General features: G+C 41.1%; 1 protein-coding gene across 4 annotated transcripts; it reads right to left on the reverse strand.

Moving 5' to 3' along the window:
- Nucleotides 1-5,868: 5,868 nt before the first annotated feature.
- AMIGO2 (adhesion molecule with Ig like domain 2) lies at nucleotides 5,869-15,353 on the reverse strand. 4 transcript variants are annotated; one of them, XM_085220101.1, is made up of 2 exons: nucleotides 15,219-15,353; nucleotides 5,869-7,611 (listed from the first exon to the last, which is right to left on the reverse strand). In XM_085220101.1, exon 2 carries the CDS (start codon nucleotides 7,536-7,538, stop codon nucleotides 5,973-5,975), a length of 1,566 nt encoding a protein of 521 aa, XP_085076227.1. In that variant the 5' UTR covers nucleotides 7,539-7,611; nucleotides 15,219-15,353; the 3' UTR covers nucleotides 5,869-5,972. The 4 variants fall into 4 exon arrangements, with proteins under 4 accessions (XP_085076227.1, XP_085076210.1, XP_085076221.1 ...); XM_085220084.1 differs by having other exon boundaries at nucleotides 15,199-15,329; XM_085220095.1 differs by having other exon boundaries at nucleotides 15,189-15,314.
- Between the last annotated feature and the right edge of the window lie 5,211 nt (nucleotides 15,354-20,564).

Consider the following 20,564-nt stretch of genomic DNA (forward strand, 5'->3'; position numbering starts at 1 on the left):
TCTCTCATTCCAAAATCACAAATCTGTATAAATAGGTAGGATTGCAACAACTAATGTCATTCACTTGATCTCATAAATATTTATTTAAAAATTATTGTTTGAAAGGATTTCAGGCTCAAATATTTTAATTTCTGCTTTAACAACATCAGTGAAGCAAGGTTACCCTCTGCTCTTTTGATAAACATCATCAAAAGGAGTCAGCCCTTACAAGTCTGAGAACGCTAGCAGTAGTAGTAACTCCAGACCAACACTGCTCTCTACATGGCTTCAGTCAGAGAGAACCTCTGTTCTGGCATTAAAACCAAGGAGAAAGATAGTTTTGTTTCTTTTCCACCGAGGGTTAGGCAACAACTGACTGCCTATTTGTTTTAAATACTCAGTTTTTTAAAAATATAACAAAAACAGCAGTTACTACTGATTCTAGTACCAGTTAAAAAGAGCAAAGAGGACAAAAGTCAGTCCGGTCTGAGGTCTACCTAGTGCTGTAATACCCTTTTCTCCAAGTGCAAAAGGCTAATTGAGCTGCTCCAGGCAACAGTGGTGCTTATCTCAGTTAATTTATTTTGTGGCACATTATTGCCAGCAGCACCTCCGTTACCAGGGAAAGTGATAGAAATCCTTTTGTTGCTGTGGAAGGACACTGTGACTTATGCATAGGGCAGTGTTTACACTCACCGAAGCTCTGTGCTGTGCAAGAGCACACATCAGAGCCTCAACCCCCTTCTGGAACAGCTGTCTGAGATTTCTTTCGTTCCGGTGAGCATTTCTGTTTTAGACTCCACTGGCTATTAACCTTTGAGGATATAAGCTGGTAGCTCTTGAACATGCACATTCATTGTCTCCTCACTGCTCTTCCCCTCTCCTAAGGTCCCCAATAGGGATGGACATAACAGCAGCCGTGGTGCTCCAAGCATAGCTCCAAAGTGCTTCCCAAACTGGGAAGGCAATCTGTGGTGGAGCTAAATGAGGATTTCAATTGAGTTTGTTGATTGAGCTAATCTGATTAAAGAAAGCTTGTCTAGGAAATCTTCCTGCTTGTCTAGGAAAGGTCTGCATGATGCAATTTGGCACTAGCTTGCCAAAGAGCTACTTTGAGATTCTGAGCTGTCCTCAGAAATATTCATGCTGGCTGGACAGCTTCTCTGTATACCAGATTTGCTTTATGTTAACAGAGTTCTCTCACATTATTGTCTGTTTTAAAATCAGCTTAAGTTGATGCAAAAAAATCATGTGAATAATGTTACTTCTTTTAAAAATAGAAGGCTTAAAGAGCTGTATGTGCTCATCATATTAAGTCAGTCAAATGTGACAGAGAATTTCCGTTAAAATAACAAAGGCATGTCTATACCTGGTTAATTTCATTTTTGATCAAAGAAAATAATCAACAAATGACTTTTCCTGATATCTAGGTGTCATCAAACTGTCTCTACCATTCTTGACCACCTTTACCTCCCCTACCAAATGTAGTTTACTTCATCAGGAGAAGAAAAAGAGAAAGTATTTACTCCAGTTGATTATGTTATTCTGCAAAAGGATGGAAGATATATTTGTGAGGGAAAAAGATCTACCTAAGAAAATGAAAGCATAAAACAGTAATTCAAAAGAAAATAAGATTTTCTCCATTGCATCTGTTTAATATTAAAATTAGAGATTTATATCAAGGAAGGCAGAAAGGCACAGTCCTCTGATCTATGACTATGATCTATGATCTCTTCAGCAAGGCTGGGATATCTTTTCTTCAGAAACAAATGCTGATACTCTTACACTTTAATTTTGTATGGATAACTTTCAGACCAAGATCTCCAAAAAAAAAAAAAACAAAAAAAAAACAAAAAAAACAAAAAAATAACCCAAAACTTATAAAACACTTAATTTTATGATTTCTGTCATGCACTCACTGAAGGTAAGAACTTAAATATTAGCCCTTATAAAAATATGAATTGAACTTTGAACAAAATGATTTCTTAATCTCATCACCTAATTCTCAAATTTCCATTTTTATCTGTATCTGAGCCCCACCGGACTAATGGCAAAATATGAAAATAGTGGAAACATACAAAAATGATTTGAATATGCACTATTGTAGGGTATCTGCCTTAGCAGGGGTATTGCACTCAATAATCTCTTGAGGTCCCTTCCAACTCCCTCAATTACATGATTCTGCAATTCTGATGCAGCCTTTTTTTTCCACTCCCTATATAATAATTCAAACATTATTAAAAAAAAAAAAAAAGTAATATCTTAATTGCTGAACCCATAAATGAAAAGCATATCCTGTCTTCTTGAAAGCTACTATGGCCAATTCTTATCATTTAGAAGCCATTTGGAAACAGCTGTTTGGATATATCAATGAAATTGTTCCAGCAACTGTGTGGCAGGTCTAGAATCTATCTTCAGGAAGACAGTCTTGACACAGAGAACAATTAAGGACCAGGCTGGAAATGGTCCCTGCATCTGCCATAGCCAAATGGTGAAAGGTCAGCCTTTAATCCCTCAATCTCACTAAAAAGAGAAGTGTGCTGGGAGGATTGGCAAAGAGAATCTTCACTTCTGAATTACTTTAGAGAAGGCCATAATGGCACACTTAGCCTTCCTACAAGATCAAGTTTATTCCCATCAATTCAAAGATAGCAGAGGTTATTAGGAATATGCATGCTGCAGTCGAAATAAAACTTTGTGGGTTTTCGATTCTTCCTTGTAGGAGCACCTGTCTGAGATTTCTTTTGTTCCTGTGAGCATTTCTGTTTTAGACTCCACTGGCTATTAACCTTTGAGGATATAAGCTGGTAGCTCTTGAACATGCACATTGTAGGAGTTTGATTTACTATAATAGGAATAAACCTGTGCTATCCTAAATGAAAATTTATGTTTTAATTACAATTTGGCGTAAGATTTTGCTTGTTCAGAAAAATGAGCTATAACCAGTTAGTCTTTTGACACCATCATTAGCAATCCTTAGAAATCTATTTTTTTTTTTTAAAAAAGCACTAATGAGATGATAGACAGTGCAGAGTTTACCCAATAAGCTAGTGGTGGACATCTGGGCTGAAAGGACATGGCACTGGCTGTCATAACCAACAACAGATGAAGGGCTAGTGTCAGGAAGGCACTCTGGGACTCCCTCAACTTACAGCTCCATTTGTAGCTGTTACATACAGTTGAGGGGCAGCCATTAATTACATTTTGTGAGGTGGTCACCATCAGATACTTAGCCTTACTGAGGTCAGGAGGAGCACTCAACACCTTGCAGAAGTGATCTCACCCTGCATTAAAAATATCTTTCAGCTCTTCAGTGTTTGCTAGAAGCTGTAACCTGAAAACCAAGACAAGGACTAATGGGGATGGCAAGGTGGTAGGACAGCTTCTCCAAAGGCTTCAGTTGTACCACCTTGCTCATATTCACAATTGCAACTCTGAGCACTTTGAAGCAGTCACTGAAATACAGCCAATTAATAATGAGAGCAAATACTCACTGCCTAGATCAGTACTCAGCTACTCCAGTTATCTGGCCGCATTGCTCTGATCCCACAAAGCCTAATACTCTTGAGATCTCTCCTTTTTATTTTATTTTATTTTATTTTATTTTATTTTATTTTATTTTATTTTTAAGATTATCTGGAGTTTTTAAAGGCTGAGTTAGTTCAAGGCAGTGTCACTCTCATGAGTGGGGGAGGGGTTATATGCCCAGCCCAGCTGCAGAGGAGAGAAGCAGAGCTGGCAGGCAGCCACACAGGCACCAGGCTGCTTGCTTTTCCAGGCCAACTTGGAATTGACCATCAGAGCTCTTGTAAACACAGAAATCCGGGTCAATTAATGTTATGTATGACAACAGATCATAACATCTGCCCAGAGCTGTAACTGATATGCTCAGCTTTCCCTAGGAATATTTGCCTCTCGGTTTCCTGCTCTGTCTCCTCATACTTTCAGCCCAATTCCATGGTCCCCTCTTTGCACAAATTGGAGAGCACAGCAGCAGTCAGGACTATCCCTCATTAACAGATGACCAAACTACATCTCTTATTTCAGTGAAGACAATCAATGTTTTTCCATCAGACCTTACATGTAAACTTTCTGATTTTGTGTTAATGCCCATATACAGATAAAAAAGACTATTTAATAGCAGAAGATGTTTTAAATTTACATAGATAGATGTATAAGTAAAAGACCCAAACCATGGTGATCTTTCTCTTCTAAATGCACATTATTCTGCTCCTGGAAAAAGAATTTCCATCTTACATTTCCCTGAATAGCTGAATCAAAATCTCCTGCAATTCTCTACTTCCACATACTTTGTGCACATCACAGCAATAACATTTCCTGATCTAATCTGTTTTCCAGCTTGCTTGCTTTCAGACAATTAGCTACACAGGACTTCTCCATAACAAATCAATTGTTAATAGCTTTGGCTTAGATGAATGTAAGCTTGAGCATGATGACACGCCTCTCAAAAGAAATCACAAAAAATGCAAGTGAATGTTACAGTAAGTCTCAAAAGAATAAATTACAGTTGCCATGTCATATAGTCCTTTGACTGATTTTGTTCATCCTTTTCCACTTCAGTACATTTCCCAAAATCATAATGAGTCAGATACACTCCAATTTTCTTTAGCAAGCTGTAATTCTATGTAAAACTCCTTTGAAGTTGGCAGCATTCAATGCGAGAAAAACAGGCAAAGTCCAGCCCAGTCCCAAGGTAAGCAAACTTTAAACAAAAAATGGAAATTGCAATTATAACAGTATATTCTTTACAATAACATAACACTTCACATAACCAATGCTGCATGATCAACCTGGGATAATCTTATTGGGTTCATAAATTTTGGCAATGATGCATGCGGGCAAGGAGAGAAGCAGTACACATAAGACAGGGCCAAGTCTAGAGAAAAACCGCACTTTCTGAATTCACTGTGAGAAAATTATTCTGTAATATAAAGAAATTTATCAAAAGAGTGCATTTCCTCCTTCAGTAAAATAAACAAATAATCATGGAAGCAAGTTTTGTGAAATTGCTGGAAAGCTGTTCAATGAAAGGATAAAATGAGATTTTATCCTCACATTGCGAAATTATCTCTAAGCAACAGTGACCCACCCCTGCAATGAAGCAGGAGCCCTGGTGACAGTGGCAAGCTTTTTCACCATATGTGACACCATGCGTACTGTGAGCAGTGTGGGGTAGGACAACTGATAACAAGCAATCAGGTTATCACAGCTCAATGAGTTACTGATGATTAGCTTGAGTCCTAATGACTGACAACTTTTATTCCTCTACTAATACTACTGCAACTGTAGCAAGTTAACTTTTATGTTTTTTCATGTCAATATTTAAAAACCAATATAAACAGTTTTCATGAGTAATTCCTTGATTAAGTTGTAAGTAAAATGAATACAACATCCCCTCCCTTTAAGGGTTTCACACAGTTATTGGCAAACATGGTGACGGCCATAAACATTTACCCTGTACTGCTAGGCATCCTGAGAGAAAGTCTAATCTTTTTGTTCAGATCAGTCTTGGAAAACACATTTCCTCCATGATTTTAAAGTGGGCCTGTAATAGGAACTTTTAGGAAAGAGCTGCACACTTTCCTCCAAAGCCACCTAAGTTAGCTCATGTGGTCCCTGCAGATGAGCAGGATGCTCAGAACAACTGTGAGCCTTGCGTGGGGTCTGCCTCTGCTCTGAGCTGTATGCACTGGAAGCAGCACTAAATGTGCATGAGAGATGGCTGTGTGTGTCCCAGAGATTAATAGGCAAGCCTAGGATTGCACTGAAAATACTCACATCAGTGCCATTCTGTTGGCTTTTCTCAAGCAAGGTGTCACTTGCACTCACAAACAGAGGAGTCGAAGCTCAAGAACTGACAATAGATGCTTTTTTTAAAACATTTTCTCTCTTTATTTCTTTTTCCTGATGGTTGCTACAAGCAAAGGAGGTATTCAGAAATGTAACGGCACAATACAAATACAGGCAGCAAACTAAGTTGATGGCATGAAAGGTGTATCTGAGAACACAGAGTTGACAGAATCAGAGTCGGATTTTGTTCGAGTAGTTTTTAAGATACTCTCAGCAATGACATTGTCATTAGGAAACAATTTTACTTTCCCATTCTGACTGTGTTTTGGTTCATGTACGGGTTCCAGGAAAACCACTCGTTTGCCAGTGCTGGCCTTCTTCTCATCAGCAGGCAGCTCTTGGGGTGGTGTGGAGTTCAGTATGGATGTGTGGGCACTGCTTTGGTTCAGCTTCTTCTTCCTCCTCTTTGTCTTGCATTGACATGGGCAGGGGGTCAGGTAGAGATAAAGCAGTACTAAAACAATACTGGCTACGCAGGCAGCAAGGGTGGTAAAAGCTGTATTAAATGCTTCATGAGCATGAGGCCTGTTAACTGTGAAATTGCTGACATTTATTCTAACCTCTATGGTTTCATTTAATAGTCTTTTCTTATTTATTGCAGTGCAGGAGTACAGCCCAGAGTCCTCTAGCTGGGCGTCTGTTATCTCCAGGCTCCCATTATGAAACACCCTAAATTTGTCGGTCTCCATGTCTGGCTCCAGCAATTTATTCTCTGGACTAACCCAAACGAAGTGTGTGCCTGCATCGCTGATTCTGCTGTCACAGTGAACGATCAGCCTGTCACCCACCTGGGCATCATGAATAAATCCAAAGGCTTGAAAAGAGCTGTTGATGGTGCTTTCAGAGCAGTTCAGAAAGTTGTCATGCAATAAAGGCTGTTTGTTGTAACCTCTTGGATCGGATCGCAATAAACAGGTGTACTCACTTTTGAAGTCCACCACAGAGCTGAAGTGCCTCTGATACCAGAAGATGAGCATAGAGTACAGTGTGCAGTCACAATAAAATGGGTTGCCGTGAAGATAAACTCCGCTAAGATGTTTGGCTGGCACTGAACTCAGGCGCTGAATAGGTATCGACTGGATGTGATTAAAGGAAATGTCCAGCAATATGAGTTCTGTCAGCTTGTGCTTTCCAACAAACAGGTCCAATGGGAAATGCAAGAGCAAGTTATAGCTTAAATACAGTTTCTGTAATTTGTACAGTCCTCCAAAGGCTGAAGACTCTATATGCATTATCTGATTGTTGTAAAGCAGAAGAACCTCCAGGGCTCCCAGCTCCTGAAATACAGGGCTGCCCAGTGTCTTCAGGCTGTTGGACGACAAGTCTAAGTATTTCAGGTTTGGGGTTGTGGAAAAGCTTCCAGTGATAATGCTGCTAATGCTGTTATGATTGATTATTAAAGTGTTCAGCTTCTCAAACAGCACTGGGACCCATTCAGGCTCTAAGAATCCAATTCTGTTATAACTCAGATCCAGCCTTTTCATACTTCTATAGAGATTTCCTGGCACCCGAGAGAGATTCTTATTGGTGCAGCTTACGATATCGCTGGCACAGATGCAGGCTGTTGGACACATCCCTGGGGCACTGCCACTGACACTCACTGCAAAGACCAAGAGGCATGCTAGTGCTCTGCAGTTCACCTTACAGGCTCCAAGTTGAGTATGAAGTGTCCAGCAGTTTAAAGACATTGTCGCTGGCTCTTAACTGGCTCCCAGTATTCCTTGCCACAGATTGTACGTGCTGTTAGCTGTGCATTAATCACTGTCAAAGGAAGAATACAGAGGTACAGCATGTTAACTTTTAAGATTCATACCCTGCCTAATTTCTTATGCATGTCTTCTCAGTAAATTCGTAATTCTTAATTAATTATTAGAGTTTCATGTGCTTTGTTACAAAATCTAGCTTTTGTAAGCTTAGTATTGTTTTTTTTTTTTTTTGTAAACATGAAGTTCAGCACTTATTTGTAAATATTTGTATTACAGGTATGGTTCTTTTTTTTTTTTTTTCTTTCATAAAATGCAACCAGTCTTCAGTCTTGAACCAAGGAATGCACCTTCTGACAATTTAAAATCAGGAATGTTCATCTGTGGAACATGATTGGGCAATGGTATCCCCCAGGTATTTCCAAATCAACCCAGATAGAAAACAATGGATGCAGAATAAAAACCAACCAACCAACCAACCAACAAAAACAACAACAACAAAACCCTTTATAAAAAAATATTTTCTTGTCTAGCAAGGTGTAGTTGCAACATATGCTTCTTCCCGATCAAAGAATGAAATTTTGAATACTCAGCTTTAAATGTCTTTAAAAAACCCAAACTCCTAGTACAGGTAGCATCAGCCTGTTTTTAAAGATATTCAAGATGCCTGCATTAGGTTTATGTGGAAAGGTTTTGGTAGAACTGGGCTACAGCAATGGCCCCCGTGAGCAGAGCTGGGAGAGCTGCAGTACATGGGAATCCTGCACGGGATCAGTTTGGGCAGGATGGCATCTGTGGGAGGACCCACGTGGAGCAGAGGAGAGATGGAGATGAAGCATCATGGTTTGACAGCAGCCCCCATTCCCTGTTCCCCTGTACTGGGGGAGGAAGTAGAAGAGGATAGATGGGGATGGAAGATATTTTCAGTTGGTTTTTAGTACTCACTGCTCTAGTCTTTTAGCAATAGGCAATAAATTATATTAATCTCCCCACACTGGGTCTGCTGTATCTATGATGTGAGTGATCTCCCTTATCTGAACCCTTGAGCTCTTTTCTATTGTATGTTGTCCCCATCTTCCTTTGAGGAAGAGAAATGAGAGAATGGTGTGGTGGAAATTAGCTGCCACCAGAGTGAAATCACCACCACATCCAACAGGAATGTTTCACATTCTGTTGCTTTCACATTAGCCAAAATAACTGTAGAGGAGAAAAATTTTCCGCTCTGGTGCCCACCTCAAGCAGAAGTTTGGGGAACTTTCGGTTAGGATGACTCAGCTGTTTCACAAAACTCATTAAAGGGAAAAATATTTTGCTCATATTTAAGTAATAAGAACAAAATCTACCATACTCTTTTTTGAGAATATTTTAGTGTCACTACAACTTGAAGCAGGGACTCAAAATTTGACAGGGTAGTGGTTCTGTGCCAAGGTATATGTTTTTGGTTTTTTTTTGCCATCTCCTAGGAAAATCTACACATAATTAGTAGAGTAATTAACATTTCTGTTCACTCTTGCTCTCCCTGGATACCTCTTCAGAGTTTGCCACTAAATTCCCAGGTGAATCAATATACATTGATTATCCCCACCCTTTTATAGATCAAATGTGGTATTCAACTCCCACATACTGAACTTGTTCTCATTTCTCTGATCTCACCCACCCGTTGGTACAGTATCTGAGGAGGACAACCCCACCAACATCTGCTCTGTGCTGATGATTGTGGCTGTGTCCCAGAGCTGGGAGATGGGAGGCTGTCTGTGGGCAGCGGGGAAAAACAAATGGAAATCAAGTGGAGAAAAGCAGAATAAAAGGAGAAGTTGTACTCTGTTGATGAGGGGAGGTGGGTAAAGAAAGGATAGAAGTGTTAAAATCAAGATCTAAAGTGTAGAGGACTAATGTAGAGGTGCAGCCAAAGAAGGAGTTAAGGGGAAAAGGAAGGTGAGAAATGCACAGGGAAGGAAGGGTAAAATCAGGAAAGAAGGATTCTGCCAGTGGAGCATCATTATTGTAACTAATGAAGCAACTAAGGATGCAGTAGTTAAGAAGCCACGAGCATGCAGAAGTCCTGTAAAGCAGATAAGACAAGAAGAGTAGATAGGAAAGGGATAAAGGACACGAGAAGGATTAAGAATAAAAGAGGCAAATATTTCAAGAGGTAACTCTTGGAACACATTTCTCCAGAGAATTTGCATTTGCTACTTGTGAACCTAAGATTTTCTGTGCAGTCAATTTATGTGAAATGCACTAATTTCTACTCACCTCTCAGTTCCTTATTCCCCTCCTCTCTAACCCTTTGCCAAGCTGGCAGGTGCTGTCTTCTGCCAACAAGACATCTACTCATAAGCCAAATTGTAGAAGAGATGCTATGAATCCAGAGAGCTGAACCTTCTAATGACTCATTAAAAGAAGAAATATGAAGGCAGCAGAAGGAGAGAATTCACCCTTCATGAAAATTTATATATACAATGGGTTTAAATGCTTGCATTCCCAAAAACTATATTAAGAGAATGGCAGGACTTCCAAGTCAAGTATTCAAAAATTGAAGTGTCACAATTAAGGTTTTCTGTGCCAATTTAGACTCTTATTACAGTTCTTAGTTACATGATCATTCATATTTATTTGCCCCCTAAAAACTTTCCTCGCATTGTGCATAGGATTTGAAGAACATGGAAAAGGGCTAAGTAAATGCCTGTACATGAGAACTGGAACATATCCAAGTCTCTGCCACAGAATTCCTGTGATATCAGGCATATTAGTAGTGAAGTGGTGACTGTTAGAAAATCATGAATACATTATTGTCACCAGCTTGATACTCAGAAAATAATGAACTTCTATATATTAAACTCAGGAAAGACTGGTCTGAAGAAGTGTTGAGATGAGACTCAAAGCGTTATAACCCTACCTAGCACTTTTGATTATAAGGTCCTCTCCTTGCTCCACTGTGTATAAAACAGAGGTAGACACATGATCTTAACTACAGGTATATTGTGAAAATAAATTAACTGATTAGACTTCTATTGAGGCACTGGAACAGGTTGTTCAGTGAGCTCGTGGATGCCCCCTCCTTGGAAGCGTTCAAGGCCAGGCTGGATGGGGTTTTGAGCAACCTGGTTTAGAAGAAGGTGTCCCTGCCTATAACAGGGGGGTTGGAACTAGGTGATCTTAAAGGTCCCTTCCAACCCAAACCACTCTATGATTTTATGAATAAAAGCTTAGTATCAAGATTTATAAAGTCTTCTACATTTTTAAGTCCTACTGGAGTATCTAACTAGTTGTCAGTGAACAGTTAGGAACCACGAGGAACTATTTTTTAATGAGCCCTAAGAATGTAACTTAAAAGTTTTTGCTAGTTAACCTGTCTTTCATGGAAAAGAAAAACTAATAGATATAAGTTCTTCTAGAGGCAGAGATCTATGAAATGATTAGGGAAATGACTATCAGGAACTATATCTGTACTCCTGTGTGCATTTTTATTGCATGTAGTACATGAGGCACAATGGATACACTGAAAAAAAAGATGTTAATAACTGCTCATTCAGTTAGTACATTGCTTGCAACAAGATATCTGAAAACTATATATCATATAACTAGATGAATAGAGACTAAATTATAATGGATTCATAAAATGGAAGACTGTTGTTGCATAGGTTGGCTTTCCCACTAATATTTGAATACCTGATTTTGCAGCAACTGCAGCCTAATTTTTCATGGAATTACACTTGCAAAATGATGAATGGTACTTTCAAAATCCGCTTGTATGTTGAATGTAACTGGAATCCTGGCAACACTCCAAATGGAGCATACAGGTCAATGCTCATTTTGGGAAGGCTTACTATGCTTAATACACCAAATAGCCTTGTGTATTTTTTTCTGTCCATACTTACTACTCACTCAGCAGAAACTCTGAGCTAGTTTGCAACCATACCCCAAGGGCAGTTTTGGGGCTGGTGTAAATCAGCACAGTACCTTTGAGTTCTAAGGAACAGAACCAGTCTACAAGGGCTGAAAATTTGTTTCCCCATTTCCAAAGCTCAATAAAATTGCCAAATGAGAACTGTTTTGGATGACAGCTTGCTTGGCAAGGCGAAGCCAAATTACGAGCACCATACTCATATTGATGTACTAGAGGCCAAACCCAGTTATTTTGAGTACACTGCCAAGCCCAATGCACAGTGCCCTCATCCTTAGTAGGGTCTTTGACTTTTGAGAGAGTAAAACTGCTGAAGTGTAACTTGCTCCATCCTTTTGGAGTACCTGTGTTCTCCCCAACTTCAGTGCAAATTGCACAGGCTGGTAGCAAAGCTAAGCATGCTAAATGTAAATATTCATAGTCTACATCACAATTTGAATCCATTTAAAGTAGCTGCATGAACAATGTAAGGATGCTAACACGCAGCTTTTAATTGGCAAGGAAGAATAAGGCCTACAATCAGCCTTACGTTAAGATTTTCATTTTATTTCATCCCAGTAACATTATTTCAAGTCTTATAAAAGTACTGCTTCACAAATTTCAATATGACATATTTTCTCAGTTTTCATATTTGCTATTAAATTCTAGCAGCTAAGATGTGCCAGCAGGTTCCAGCTAAATACTTCATCCTTATTTCTGAATGAAATTGGTAACTTTTTTGAGTGAAGGGCATGGCTGAGGGGCTTTGTACTTGAATTCTTTTCAAAGAAATAAATTCTTTGCGATGTTTAAGTGTGATATTTTTAAGTTCACTGCCAAAAAAAACCACAGTATTTCCTGAGATGAATCATCTATGCAGTAATGGTGCATGGTTCTTAACTGTTTGAGAAGAAATGCAAGACATTCTCATTTCATAGGGAATATCCTCTGTTGCCAGTAACAGCTCAGTTTACTACAACAGATCAGCTTCTAGAGGATTGGCTCTTGGTTTTGATGTTTTTTAAAGGTTTTTAGAAGTAATAAGCAACTAGATCTGCTTATGGAAAAAGAAAATGCTGAACACTGCGAGTACGGTAATTTCCACTTTCTCTAGGTTATCTCTGCATCAGCATTCTCTTTTCCTATAATTATCTCCAGGCTTACAGCTTTTTCTTCCAAATAAACTTATATACGCAGGTACATCTCTCAGTTCAAGACTGCTAAAACAAATCAACCAAAAAAAAAAAATTCGCACACACACAAAAAACCCTCAAACAAGTCTCTTAATTTAAGTAGAGAAAGGGACTGAAGATCACAAGTCACTGGAATGCTTTTGTAAACACTACCACCAGTCTTTCCAATGTTAAAATGGATTGATCTGTGCTCTACGGTAGGAATAACATTTTCCTGTACATTGGTGGTGCAAACAGTGTTATGCCTGGCTGACACTTTCTGCCCGATGAAAATGCAAATAAACAGCCTGCCAATACCACACAAGTACTGTTGAGTTGTAGATTTGAGAACTAAACCCTAGAATAACATTGAAGACTTCAGTCTACCCTCCAAAAAATCCACACAGTTTCCACATCTCCTACCTGTTCTCCTTGTGTCACATTCAGTTCCCAGTCCTAACTCTTCTCTATCTGCCCACCTTGTCAGCCCACAAGCCACTTGCCCAACTCTGCACTTCCCACTCATTTGAAGGTCCACACAACTGCTCTTCCCCTTTCCCCTCTCCAGGTATCAGATGGATGAAAGCTGCATTAATTAAATACAATAACAGATGAAATGAAGCAGAGATGGCTCAGGTGCTAGAGATGTTCCTTCACAGTCTTTTTTTCCCCCATGGCATTTAAAAAAAAACTTTTATCACAAATATGGGAAAAAAACAAAAAAACCCAAGACTGTCAAAATGAGGTTTTATTAATTTACAGTAACGATTTTATACAAGTACAATTATTAATACTTTTAATTCTAACTTTACAAATCCTGCTTCAGTACATGATAGAAATATTAATAATTGCAAACAGACTAATGGCATCATACATAATTAAGCTTTTAAAATGTTACACTTACAAAGAAGATCTCTACAAACTTCCTCTCCAAGCGTGTGCCCGTGGTGGGGAAGCTGTCACCTCTCTCAGCATCCAGAATGCACTCTGCTTTTAACGCTCCAGGGTGGGAAGGCACTCCCTGCATCAAAGCTGCCTCTGCAGCTGTGCTCAGCATTTCTGACTGGGCAGAGCTGGATTATCCAGCCATCATAATCCATGAGGTTTAGTGACATGATGGATCTGAGAGCAGAGGCTGCTGGTGAACTACATCTGGGTGATGTATTGATATTCTGGACTAAATCCCGGAACTGTCTTAAATTGTGCTTGGTGCAAGACCCAACCATGATGAAAAATGGCCTTGCATCACCTTTGCAGCAAGCTGACCCCGAGGTCAGTCTGGCAAATTGAGTGTTCTCCGTAGCCAGCACCTGGCCAGATCTCAGTAATGTTGGAGAGATGGATTTGTCCTACTAACTTCACCTACATAAAACTATTTTCTCCCACTCATCTTTCACTGAAGACTGAATTTCTCTGAAGGCAGATCAATTTTATTTTATTTTATTTTATTTTGCATGCGTTTGGCTTAAAGAAAGCTCAAATGCAGATGAACAACTGGGTGATGTACCACTGAAGCTGAGCCGGGCTAATCAGCAGCAATCCATCTATGGCACTGCTGCCTGCATGAAGGAATCACTCTGCAGCTTTTATCCCTCTTAAAAGAGCACGAGAGAAATTCTCTCAGCAAAGCAACAATGCCTCCTTTTTGCCATGCTACTTCGTAAACTAAGATACATCCTAGCTCTAACCTTCAGTTGCTAAGGAGATAATCAAATAATTAGGAAAAAGGCAGTGACAAACAGTGGTGCCTCAGTTACACCATCAGCAACCAGTCTCCAAGCAATGCCAGATCTTATGAAAGTTTAGTTGCCCAGCGTAGGATCCTCACCGCCTCCAAGAGCTTCTCTGGCAGGCTGCGCTCCCGAGAAGCTTCTCTCCAAGCTGTGGGGGCTCCCAACAGTGCCCCGAAGGCAGTGCCGGCCTCAGCCCTCAGCCGGGAGGCTGTTTCGGCGGACCCGAGACCCCGCCGCCTTCCAGCACCGCACCGCTACTCTCCTCCCGCCTCCCCGGGCACTCAACAGCTCTCCCCGGCGGAGCTGCGGGACGAGCGGGGAGAGGCCGCGTCTCGACCGCCGCTGCCCACGGAGCGCCCAAGCGCAGACCCCGCTCCACCCCCTCCGCTCCTCGCCCGCCTTCCGCCAAGCCGGGGCCGGGGGCGGATTTACCTGGAGCGCCCGGCGGCCGCCTCATAGCCGAGGAGAGCGGGGCCGGTCCCGCCGCCTCCAGCCCCGCATGCTCCGCGCCGCTCCTCTCGCCCTCCGCCGCCGTGCCGGCTGGGGGAAGTTCGGAGCCGCCGAGCGCGCCAGCGGCACCGCTGCGCTGCCCTCCGCTCCCCCAGGCAGAAGTGGCCGCCGCCCGGGGCTGGCACACAGCCCGACGAAGGACGAGGAGAGAAAGCAGCAGACTATGAGCCGTGGCACAGCGCTGTTGCCGGGGCTTTTATCCCCTCCCGGCTCCGCCGCATCCCCGCCGCGCCACTTCCGCGGCAGCGGGACGGAGCCCTCGGTGTCCCGGGGAGGGGCGCGCCACCGCCCCGCTCCGCCTCCCGCCCCCTGCGCGGCCGCGCCCGCTCCTCACCGCTCCTCACCGCTCCTCACCGCTCCTCACCGTGGCTGCCCGAGCGGCGGTCTCCGACAACTTTCCGCCAAGCGCGGGCAGAGCTCCCACGGCCACATCTGGGCTCGCTCCGTCGCCGCCGCGCAGGGTTCGTGGGAGGGCGCAGCGGCGGGCGCCCGGTCCCCGATTAATGCGTGGCAGCTCCCCTTGCGCGGAGGGAGGCGGAACCGCAGGGCAGAGAAATTCAAAAGGCATTGTGCTAGCTCTGGAAAAAAAAAATAATAATTCTCCAGTTAATTAAATGATCAGAATCGAGAGAGGCTCCGTAGTGAAACGAGCTTTTATGAGAATAAACGAGTCTACCAAATGATACAAGGAGATATCTAAAATTAATCCTTGTCTGGAGCAGGGGATCTGAGGGAGAGCTGCTTCGGGCGGGGAAGTGTGACCGGGTCAAAAGGAGGCAAAGCTGCAGCCCAAAGCCTCGGAGAACCCTTCCTTTCATCCAGGTCGATCTTTAACCTTCTCCAGTGAAGTTTCACACTAATTTCCCTCATCATTTAGAGTACCCTATATTTAGAGACCAAAGTTGAGCAGAGACTGCTTCAGTAAATAACAGAGATTATAGATTTGTTGTCATTAAGGAATACAATTTATAGAATGTCTCAATAAATGGGCTTGTGTATAAAAGCTACTGTTAATTGCAACTTTTCTTCCAAGGGCATATTACAAACTGGTTTTTGATGAATGCTCATGGCTGCTTACAATATCCAAAGAATCCATCTTGCCGTAAAATTAATTCTACTAGCAAACTGGAATTCTTCAGTATGGTAAAAGAGATCTGTTAAAAATGTGATTTAATATAGGTTGATGTCTGATAATACTGTGCACTATTGATTTCGAAGACTTCTAGATCACTGTCTTATCAACTTTTTTATTAATCATTCATATTCTGCATTTGATTTCTGCATTTCTCTGTTGGGATGATGGATCAGAAAAACTGTTAACTTCCAGATTACTGATTTGACACTGTTTAGTTTCAGACACTCCAGTAGAATATCCATCTGTTTAAAGTATCTAGTTGTCTTCATTAAGAGGAAACCATTAAACCATTGTTTGTCTAAGTATATCAAAACAGTAGGTGCCATTAAGTTGAACAAACGAGTCTGCCAAATGATACGAACTGCTAGTACAGTCTGGGGAAGACAATATTAAAGTTTTATTTCCTTCCCCTCCTATAAAGGCTGAAAATACTGAGCCTGAGTTCTTAGAGTTCTGCTTGTGGAATGGAGATGTGAAAGCTCATGGAACAGCCATCCATTTATATTTACACAGCACCACCAAACCATAGATCATGCTCAGTTGGAAGGTACCTGCAAAGGTCTTTGAGTCTAACTCCTGGCTCAACACAGGACCACTCAAAACTCAAACCCTGTATCTGAGAGCTTTGTTCAAACACTTCTTGGATTCTGGCATCTTGGGGTCATGGTTTTGCATTCTTTTTAAAATAATCTGGTTTTAAAATACTAACAATTTGAACTGCAGTTTGTTCAGACCTCTGTAGGTGTGAAGTGCTGGTAGGTGCAGTGGTGGCACTGATTGCAGCCAAGTTATTTAGATTCCAACCATGAAGTCTTGATGTAGTTATATTCACTTTGAGGAGGAAGGATCTCAGTCAGAGTGAAGTGTCTAATGCTTAAGGCAATAAGAACTATTATTTCCAATTTCACTTTTTCTTCTTAATGCTGCCTGGGATTTTCTTTTGTCTAGAAGTCAGTGCCCAGATGCTCAAGAAATCAGCAGGAGTGGTGATGATCCCTGCATGATCTGCTCAGCTTCTGGACAGAGGCCATCTGCCAGTAAGTAGATTTTGCACAGAAATCATGCTCTTGGGATGTATCAAACAGTCTGAAAGGAGTTCAGAACTACAGGGTTCAGTAAATCTGGATACAGCTGCTTGTGAGCCCAGCAACTCTTTATTGCAGCTGAATGTTGACAAGTTTGCTCTTGGCATGATGTAGTCAGATACATTGTGCAACTTCTCAGCCTAAAGGTGTTTTTGACACTTGTTACATACTAAATTACAAGGAAGACTGTTTTCAAGTATCAAACTTGTATGAGAACAATTGGTAATTAGCTTTCTTCTACCAAATAGCACTGGTGGGAAAACAGCCCCTATTGAAAATCATTGTTGATCTTGTGTGGGCACAAACTGTGTGATGCTGACAGTCCATTAATTAGGACATAAAACCTTTCTCATGATAATCTGTACAAATGTAAGGTTTCTGGCATTACCAGTAGAGATTTCTGTTGCTGATATTGCTGATACCTGTCTCTTTCTTCCAAAAGCATCAGGATCCTGTCTGTGTTTTCCTGCTCCTGTACAAAACTATCTATTAGAATGAAAGCTTTTCTGTGATGGAACTGTTCTTGTTTTCATGTCCTATGCAATGCCAGGAGACTGATGGGCTTCAGAAGGGTTTTTAATAGCAATATTCCTCTCATGCTCTTGAAAGCCCCCACAAATACAGAAATGCCTGTAGTATCTTTGAAAGAACTCCTTTCAGTAAAACAGCAATTTTATTACAGCTGCATCATTAAACTAATCATTAAAGGACTCTCTTTTTTTTCCTCTTTTTCTTCTCCCCCTCCCTCCCCCCCCCCCCCAAAAAAAAAAAAAAAAGCAGGATCCTGGTTCAACATGTCTTCAGGGAATTTACAGTCCCTTCATGAGCAAGTGACAAAAATGTTGTGCTAGGGACTAATTAGGAGCAGTCAGTGGGCTGCTGAAAGAAGGGAAAACCCTCCACATCTCCTGTAACATGCTGCTTTTGTCTGAAGCATCACTATTACCATAGTATTCACACTGGAAGAAGGAGGTCCAGGCTTCAGTTTAAGGTCTGCTTATATAAATTATAGCCATTAGTCTATGTGCAATAAAACAAACTAGACAGCTGTCTTCCTTTCTGTGATTCCTGTCTCCATCCTCACTTAATGATGTTACAGTGTAGTCCAGTCTGATGGCCAGGAGACTTCAGCGAGCTGTGCAGCTGTGGGCTGCAATCCCAAGTGCACAAGCTCTGAAGTACTGCCTGCAGGCAGGGAAGCAAACTGCAGGAGGACTTAAGCATCCATTTGTGTATACCTAGGTGAAACAGTATCTCCTTTTCACCCAGCCATGATTCAGGATGGAATGATAGCTAATGCCATATTTAGAATAAAATCTATATCATACATCTTTGACAACATCTAGTGGGTCAAGTCCCATAGGGCAGAATGCTGGGTCTGTGGATCCTGTATGGGCTTTGGCGTGAGCAACACAAAACAGACACCAGTCCAGTCAGTACTGTAATGCTTTCAGCATGCCCTGAAGCAGAACACAACTGCTGTCATGTCTGGGTCAAACACTGCTGTGCTTCAGGTGTTGACAAGAGCAAAAGGTAGGGTTGGTAGAAAAAACAGAAGCAGGATTTGATGCTGCCAGTGTATAGCAGATGCTGAGCAGGACTGTCACCTGAGAGTCGTAGTTGCTCTTACCAGTTCTATTTTCTGACCAGTCTGAGGCTGTGCCCAATGCACATCTCTTCCACTCCACCAGGGCCTGCTCACCAGCCTCAGTCTCCAGGGGGTTGGCCTCTTTCTGTCTTTCTGATGAAAAACTCCTTTTTACTCCCACGTGTGAATGAGTGCTAGTCATTAGACTGAGGAGAAAGAAATGAGTGATTCTTTACCCAGCACTGAAACTCTTACCTTGAAGGACCCTCTTTCTATCTGAGCGAACAACTCCTTGCTCCCCATTCTTAGGCCTTCAGAACTGCCTTTTGTTCCTTTCTATCATTCAAACCTGTTCTCTAGCTCTTTATTTTCAGATTTATAGATGTGACTGGAATGTTCAAAGAGCTATGGAGTATCATCTATACAAAGTTTCTTTCTGAAGTATCATGTTTGCAGAATTGCCACCAGCTAGTAAGTATTGTTGAGCAGGGAGGCAGAGTGGCTAGCATTCAGCTGAAGTTCTCATTATAGGGGAGTATACTTCAGGATAAAAGCTTTTCAGTACTTCTGTTTATTGATTTGACCCTGAGTTCTCACCCTTTCTCCATTTGAATGCCTCTTTAGAACCCAAAACATCAGTTCATATCTTTGGCAGATTTCTTCTTATCACGAGCACTTCTAGGATGTCTTTGCTATCTCCATCAGATAAAACTTAGATGTCTTGGTCTGAGAACTAAATTGATCTATTTTTCTTTAAGGGTTGTTCTTGTGTATCTGTGCCATCAAGTTTGAGTATAGCTCACAGAACATGCAGCTTACATCCTGGTTGATTTCTAAAACAGTGACAGAACTTGAATCTAGGTACTCACAATACAAAAAACTTCTTTGCAATTGTTATGAAAAATAAATCAGCATTCCAAAATATATGTTTATTTTGGATGATATTGACCACTGAATCCTGAAAATTTAAAGACAAGACAAATGAGTGAGAACCAGTGGCTAGTGTGTCCTCATGGATTGTGTGGCTCCTTAAGTTTTCAGATCTCAGATACACAGAGACCTTGTTAAGTAGTCTTCCAAACACTGCATCACATTTACATGCAAGGACAGCATCATTAAGCACAGGAGGATAATTTATTTTCATTTTCTATTCCGAAGGCAGCACTTGAGAAAACGTTACAAATTAACAGAAAATTATTGGTTCACTGAATTTAGCCTTTAATAGTAAGAACATTTGGGAAAGTAATTTGTCATGGTCTTGAGCACTCTCTTTTAAAGCAGTACGATAGATTTTCTATAATAATTCATAGGTAACCTATCCATTACAATGCAGTTCTTCACACAAATGATGGACTCTTAAAGGTGATTTTGAATGCAGCTAGGCATTACATATTTCTTGAGATACCATATGTCTCTCACATATCCAAAATAAATGGGCAGTTTTCTAGAGCACCACAGAATCATAGGATTGCTCAGGTTGGAAAAGACCTTAAAGATCATCAAGTTCAACTGCAACCTAACTAAATTCATTTTGCAATATTATGGGTTGTAGTGAATTACTGGAATAACAGTAACTCTATAACAACATCTAAAGAGAGAATATGCAAGTAGATTTTTTATTAAAACATGAATACTACCCCATAGCAATTTATGAAGTATCTGAATAATCTCTAGATTTGCAATATGAAATAAAGGGAAAAGAAAGATGGGAAATCTCACCCTCTTGGCTTTAATTGTTCCCAAATGTAGCAATGGGCATCTTTGTGGCCAAGTGTCTATAGTTCTCAAGAGGCATAGTGGAAACCCATCTTGTGGATATGCTGCGTTGGTGGGAAACTTGAGGAGGTTCTGTAAAGTGTCTCATATTGAGTGTGTGACTCATTTAATTAGTTCCTGCTCCCC

The sequence above is a fragment of the Meleagris gallopavo genome, chromosome 1, assembly GCF_905368555.1.
Source record: "Meleagris gallopavo chromosome 1, MGAL_WU_HG_1.1, whole genome shotgun sequence".
Taxonomy (NCBI): Eukaryota; Metazoa; Chordata; class Aves; order Galliformes; family Phasianidae; genus Meleagris; species Meleagris gallopavo.